At 44.8% G+C, this 6874-nt stretch overlaps 1 protein-coding gene across 1 annotated transcript; it reads right to left on the bottom strand.

Annotated features, from left to right (window-relative positions):
• Window positions 1-105: 105 nt before the first annotated feature.
• Window positions 106-6642, bottom strand: dctn3 (dynactin 3 (p22)). Its single transcript, XM_047360731.1, has 7 exons — window positions 6485-6642; window positions 5555-5639; window positions 1679-1765; window positions 1491-1574; window positions 1160-1218; window positions 1019-1078; window positions 106-782 (listed from the first exon to the last, which is right to left on the bottom strand). Exons 1-7 carry the CDS (start codon window positions 6584-6586, stop codon window positions 696-698), a joined length of 564 nt encoding a protein of 187 aa, XP_047216687.1. The 5' UTR covers window positions 6587-6642; the 3' UTR covers window positions 106-695.
• Between the last annotated feature and the right edge of the window lie 232 nt (window positions 6643-6874).

Here is a 6874-nt window from a genome sequence, read left to right as displayed (position 1 = left end):
CGCCCCTTTGAACGGACAATCTGTAGCCACTTGGAAACCATCTGCACTGAAGAACACAAAGTCTGGAATTGGTCTGCAGTTTCAAACAGATAAACAACAGGAAAATAATGTTTATAACTACTTTAATTGTTACGTTCACGCTTTATGCACAGTTATACACACAAAGACATATAAACATTATTTTAGACATCCAGAGGAAGAAAATAAAGCAATGAAGATGTGTCTGAAGGTGTGTCTGTGTTCTTTTTAAGAAGAAAAAAGCAAAAATACAAGTCGATTGCAGGGATGGAAGATAGTTAAACTAAAATGAACTAAAAAGCGCTACTGTCAACAATAAATAACAGCAACCTCTCCAAGTTATTGGTGCTGCAGGGAGGATGAAGCTAATTCTTCTCCACAATAGATAAAGATTCACAAGCCTCAGTTCAGTTGTTTTACTATTTCATTAAATACCATTGCATTAAAAGAAACAGTGTTTAGGCAACATTAATATTCTTTCTTGGTCTGCAAACCAATAAAGAGTCAAAAAGTGAGGAAGAAACAGAAATGTGTTGAAATGCTGTTGCTCTTTAGCGTTTTGTTCCCTCCTGACTTACTGGGGTAGAATGAGCTACATAATGCAACATCTCTGTTCAGGAGCTACCACCATAGTGCAGCGTTAATCTTTCTCCTACTTTTAGCATTGCTCAGAGTAACTACTCCACAGGTCGGATTCCTTTGGCCTCCTCCATCTTCCTCATTGTCTCATCCCACTGGGCGAACTGCTTGGACAGCAGGAACATCTAGCAAAGAGATTAACTTCCTATAATATCAATTAGCTTCAAAACAGGAAGATAATTGTTAAAATCTAAGTTATTTGTGTATTTCTAAACTGTAATTCTGCCTTTTCCACCATGTGGTGCAGTATGAAATGAACTTGTTAATGTTTTTATAAAATTGTATTTCTGTGAGTTTTTTGCTATTTTGCACAGTTTTGTTGTACTAAAACTGAAATTTCATTCTGTGTTGTGTTTGGTACCATTTTGTTGTATTCCTCAAAAAGCTTTTTAACTTCCTGTGACTGAGCTTCTGTTTGGTCCTGAAAAAAAAAACAAAAAAAACCGACATACTTGTAACAACACAGATATGGTAAGACGGTCAGTTTGAGAGCAGTAGCTACCTGTTGCTTGATGTGAATCTGTGAAAGACGCTGCAGCTTGGTCGCATGTTCAGGTACATCTGTGGATATTGCAAAACAAGCAGCTGACACAGGCTTCATACAGAACAGAAACATTCCCCCTCAGTTTATATTGTAGCTATACACCACACTGACAATCACAGAAGTAAGAGACTTTAAATGCACATATCAAACTAAGGAAGCAACTGGAAAGCACTTTTGTTTTATCCACTTCTGCTGTCAACAGAAAGATAAATAATAAATAACAAACTAATAATAATTTAAATTCCATTACAGTGCAGATACAGTTATATATGATTTCTGTGATTCAAACCTCTAATATGGGTACTGTCCAACAGTGGCTGCAAGTTGTTAACTTGCTCCAACAAAGCAGCTTCAGAGACCAAGGAGTCCTCCTCTGTTCAGTGACACAGAATAAATATGCTAATAAGTACACTGAGCAAAAGACAGAAGGGCGAGACATCTAGAATCTTATTTCTACAATGTCCTTTTTGCTCATACCTGCCAGGATGAACTCAAGTTTCATGGCATCAGGCAGAGTGATGTGGTCAGTGAACTGGGGGTCCAGGTACTTCATCAGGTCCTCAACTGTACAACAGTCATGAATAAGATGTAAGCATACTAGTAAAGTATATTTAATTACAGAAACCAGAAGTCATTAAAGAAGTATGAGCAATAGTTGCTCCTTGTGGGACCCGGCCAGGCCAAGCCCGAACGAGAGACGCGAGGCCATCCCCCAGTGGGCCCACCACCTGCAGGGGGAACCGTGAGGGATTGGGGCAAAGAGTATTGGGCGGCAGATGAAGGTGGAGACCTCGGCGGCCCGATGCTTAGGCTGGCTCTAGGGATGTGGAATGTCACCTCGCTTGGGGTGAAGGAGCATGAGCTTGTGTGGGACGTCGAGAGATATCGACTAGAAATAGTCGGCTCTCAAACCCATCTCCTCGAGAGGGGCTGCACTCTCTTCTACTATGGAGTGGCCCACGGGGAGAGGCGGCGGGGTGGGTTTGCTTGTTGTCCCCCAGCTCAGCCATCTCGTGTTGGGGTTTATCCCAGTGGATGAGAGGGTTGCATCCCTGCGCCTTCGGGTTGGGCAGAGGTCTCTGGCTGCCGTTTCGGCCTACGGGGCGAGCAGTAGTGCGGAGTACCCGGCCTTCTTGGTGTCCCTGTCAGGGTTGCTGAATAGTGCCCCTCCCAGGGAATCCGAGGGTGTTTTATTATTGGACTTCTGTGCTAGTCACGGATTGTCCATAATGAACACCATGTTCAAGCATAAGGGTGTCCATCAGTGCACTTGGCACCAGGACACCCTAGGCAGGAGGTCAATGATCGACTTTGTTGTCGTATCATCAGACCTTCGGCCGCATGTTTTGGACACTTGGGTGAAGAGAGGGGCTGAGCTGTCCACTGATCACCACCTGGTGGTGAGTTGGATCCGCTGGAAGAGGAGAAAGCCGGACAGACTTGGCAGGCCCAAGCGCATAGTGAGGGTCTGGTGGGAACGTCTGGCAGAGCCCTCGGCCAGGGATGTATTCAACTCCCACCTCCGGGAGAGCTTTGACCAGATTCCGGGGGATGTTGGAGACATAGAGTCCTAGTGGACCATGCTCTCCGCATTTATTGTCGATGCTGCTGAACCCAGACCCGGTGGTGGACACAGGCAGTAAGGGATGCTGTCAAGCTGAAGAAGGAGTCCTATCGGCTGTGGTTGGCTTGTGGGACGCCTGAGGCGGCTGACGGGTACCCTGAGGCCAGGCGTGCCGCAGCCCGGATAGTGGCAGAGGCAAAAACTCCGGCCTGGGAGAAGTTCGGTGAGGCCATGGAGAAGGACTACCGGTTGCCCTCAAAGCGATTCTGGCAAACCGTCCGGGACCTCAGGAGGGGGAAGCAGTGCTTCGCCAACACTGTTTACAGTGGGGGTGGGAAGCTGCTGACCTCGACTGGGGACATTATCGGGCGGTGGAAGGAGTACTTCAAGGATCTCCTCAATGCTGCTGTCACGCATTCCTGGTGGAAAAAAGAGGCTGGGGACTCAGGGTTGGACTCTTTCATTAAAAAAAGCTCAGCGGTGGCAGGGCTTCAGGGGTGGATGAGATCCGCATTGAGTACCTCAAGTTTCTGGATGTTGTGGGGCTGTCATGGTTGAATGGTTGACACACCTCTTCAACATTGAGTGGCGGTCGGGGACAGTGCCCCTGGACTGGCAGACTGGGGTGGTGGTCCCCCTTCATAAGAAGGATGACCAGAGGGTGTGTTCCAACGACAGGGGGATCACACTCCTCAGCCTCCCTGGAGAGGAGAGTCCGGCCGATAGTCGAACCTCGGCTTCAGGAGGAGCAGTGTGGTTTTCGTCCCGGCCGTGGGACACTGGACCAGCTCTATACCCTCTACAGGGTACTCGAGGGCTCATGGGAGTTTGTCCAACCGGTCCACATGTGTTTTGTGGACCTGGAGAAGGCATTCGACTGTGTCCCTCGTGATGCCCTGTGGGGGGTGCTCCAGGAGTATGGAATCGGGGGCCCTTTATTAGGGGCCATCCGGTCTCTGTACAAGCGGAGTGGGAGTTTGGTCCACATAGCCGGCACTAAGTCGGGCCTGTTCCCGGTGCATGTTGGACTCCGGCAGGGCTGCCCTTTGTCACCGGTCCTGTTCATAACTTTTATGGACAGGATTTCTAGGTGCAGCCAAGGGCCGGAGGGGGTCTGGTTTGGGGACCAATGGATTTCGTCTCTTTTTTTTGCAGATGACGTGGTCCTGATGGCCCCCTCTAGCCAAGACATACAGCATGCACTGGGGCGGTTCGCAGCCGAGTGTGAAGCGGCTGGGATGAAGATCAGCTCCTCCAAATCCGAGGCCATGCTTCTCAACCGGAAAAAGGTGGCTTGTCCTCTTCAGGTTGGAGGGGACCTCCTGCCTTAAGTGGGGGAGTTTAAGTATCTCGGGTCTTGTTCACGAGTGAGGGAAGAATGGAGGGGGAGATCGACAGACGGATCGGTGCAGCTGCCGCAGTAATGGGGGTACTGTGCCAGTCCGTTGTGGTGAAGAGAGAGCTGAGCCGAAAAGCGAAGCTCTTGATTTACCGGTCGGTCTACGTTCCTACCCTCACCTATGGCCATGAACTTTGGGCCATGACCGAAAGAACAAGATCTCGGACACAAGCGGCTGAAATGAGCTTCCTCCGTAGGGTGGCCGGGCGCTCCCTTAGAGATGGGGTGAGGAGCTCGGCCATCCAGGAGGGGCTCGGAGTAGAGCCGCTGCTCCTCCACATCGAGGAGCCAGTTGTGGTGGCTCGGGCATCTATACCGGATGCCTGCTGGACGCCTTCCTTGGGAGGTGTTCCTGGTACGTTCCACCGTGAGGAGGCCCAGGGGACAAGCTGGAGGGACTATGTCTCACGGCTGGCCTGGGAACGCCTTGGGCCTTGGGCTCTCCCCGGAGGAGGTGTCTGGGAAGAATGACGTCTGGGTGTCCCTGCTGAGTCTGCTGCCCCCGCGACCCGGTCCCGTTTGACATTAAAGTATATATCTATTCTATTTTCCATGTCAAAAGGTTTTCAGTTCTTTTTTTAGCCCATTTTGAAGCATAAAACTACTTGACAAATTGAGGAACAGATACACAGATGGAAGGATGGACTGACAAAAATAAATGGGTGGATGGATAAAAGAAGAAAGGGATACATGAAAAACATTTAGAGAATTGGACAAGGAATAGTCCGGAAATAGATATCTGACACATATTTCATACTTATTCAGACCTGGAAAATAATGACATACACTACCAGTCATTTGCTATACAATGGCTCTTGCTTCTTTATTACTTTCTATATTGTAGATAAATAGTGAAGACATCAAAACTATTAAGCAAAATATATGGAATTTTGTAGCACCAAAAAAGTGAAATAACTCAAAACATCTTTTATATTTTAGATTCTTCAAACTAGTCTTTGCTTTGATTACTCTCACATTCTTTAGATGAGTATCATGAGGTGGTCACCTGAAATAGTTTACCCCACAGTGTTGAAGGAGTTCTCAGAGATTGTAATAAAAATAAAGACACACCAGTAAATAAGAAGGTGTATCTAAACTTTTGACTGGTAGTGTACATTGTGGCAAAGCTTTAGTTTATAAACAACAAAACCAGAAGCTTTGGTGATGAATAACAATCACTAAAATGTATTCCTCCCATGTTGAATGGGAATCCTTAATGGCACATTTCCCCTGCTCGTCATATGAACCTTTATTTCCTTATCATCTGTAAAAGAGTGTATTAAAAAAGGCTAGCTATAAAATTAGATTCATGAATAATCCTCCAATAATATGATACGTTTAATAAAGCCTAAATCAAATCACTGATGGGTGAAACTAAAGAGGGACTCACTCTTTTTGTGGAGGATCTTTACTCTCTCTCTCTTGTTAGCCGTGTTGGTCAAACCTGCTTGAATTCTGGTCAAAGCTTCTGCACACTGCAGAAAAAAACCACAATTTATTTCACCTTAATGACTAATAAAGGCCTAAAAATAAAATATAATAGAAATCAGCTTTTTATGTCATGTTTTTGGTATTATGTCAAGCATCGAAAGAAAATATAAACACCAACACTAAGTCTTCAGTCAGTGCTTATTGTGTGTTTAATTCTATGCTACACAATTCAGGACAGCAAGGATATTTAAAGCATTCACTTTGAACTTTTAATTATTTTCAGTTGAGAATATGAAAATGTTTTCCAGGAGTTACCTACAGCTCCAGGAACAAATCACAACAAAACCACGAAAATTCAGCTCTGTGGAAGTTACACAGTCCTCGTCACATAATATTCACCAGATAAAACAGCATACTTCAATGACTCTTTTGTTAGTTAAAAATGTTTTTCACATCACAAGATGCGCTAACTAGACCACCCCTTTGGCAAAAACTATTCCTGCTGGTCACATAGCCAAGACGTGTTTAATAACGATTAAATTTACTGCATAAATGTAAAGGAGTGCTTCCAATTCAGTGACATAGCTTAAATTGTATTATTACTGACAACTGGCCAACGGTTAGCTTGAGTTTAATGTTAACTACCAACAAAAACTAAGAAACACTCTGTCATTGCCAAAAAACAGATGTATTGCCTTTGCCATGGTCTCAGACATAACTTAATGTCTGCAACAATTTATGTTACAGAATAATAAAAAATTAACATTTTCTAACAGGGCGTGTACTCGCATTCAGAGACCGAATTATCGCTAGCTGTGCTAAGCTACATGCTAACTACTGTATATTTTGTCAAACCCGTAACATTTCCGAATATATACTATGGACGTACCTTGACATGTTTTCCACTTTTGTTTCTTCTCTCGCCGTATAATCGGCTCTCCAACGCCAGAAGGCGCATTTCAAGGCTGTCCGTGTCCAACTTTTGGTCCATCTCGTAGCTACAGATGACAACACACAACAAAAACCGGATAGCTTTAGCTGCATTATACGTAGCGTCGCGTATTGATGACGTAATGCTACGGTTCCCAATTATTTTTGGCTTGTTTAATTCTTAACTGTTACATTTTAAATAACTTAATATAGGTCCTGAAAATAATATATACAATGGTATATTTTGTGGTTAGTATCGATAACAAGCATATTTGCACAATTCAACCATGTCTTTCTTTTGTAAATCACGTTATATATACATATTTATACAAATATTTTTATTTCCCTT

The sequence above is a fragment of the Girardinichthys multiradiatus genome, chromosome 3, assembly GCF_021462225.1.
Source record: "Girardinichthys multiradiatus isolate DD_20200921_A chromosome 3, DD_fGirMul_XY1, whole genome shotgun sequence".
Lineage (NCBI taxonomy): Eukaryota > Metazoa > Chordata > Actinopteri > Cyprinodontiformes > Goodeidae > Girardinichthys > Girardinichthys multiradiatus.
The sequence above is the reverse complement of the archived record's forward strand: the minus strand, read 5'-3'. Positions and strand labels throughout refer to the sequence as shown.

Bases quoted from the DNA above. Each gene is read 5' to 3' on its own strand.
- dctn3 (XM_047360731.1), bottom strand. From the start codon at position 6,586: ATGGACCAAAAGTTGGACACGGACAGCCTTGAAATGCGCCTTCTGGCG. The intron at 1,575-1,678 runs GTATGAGCAAAA...GTCACTGAACAG, and splicing joins ACTTGAGTTCATCCTGGCAG to AGGAGGACTCCTTGGTCTCT. The intron at 783-1,018 runs GTACCAAACACA...TCTCTTTGCTAG, and splicing joins TTGAGGAATACAACAAAATG to ATGTTCCTGCTGTCCAAGCA.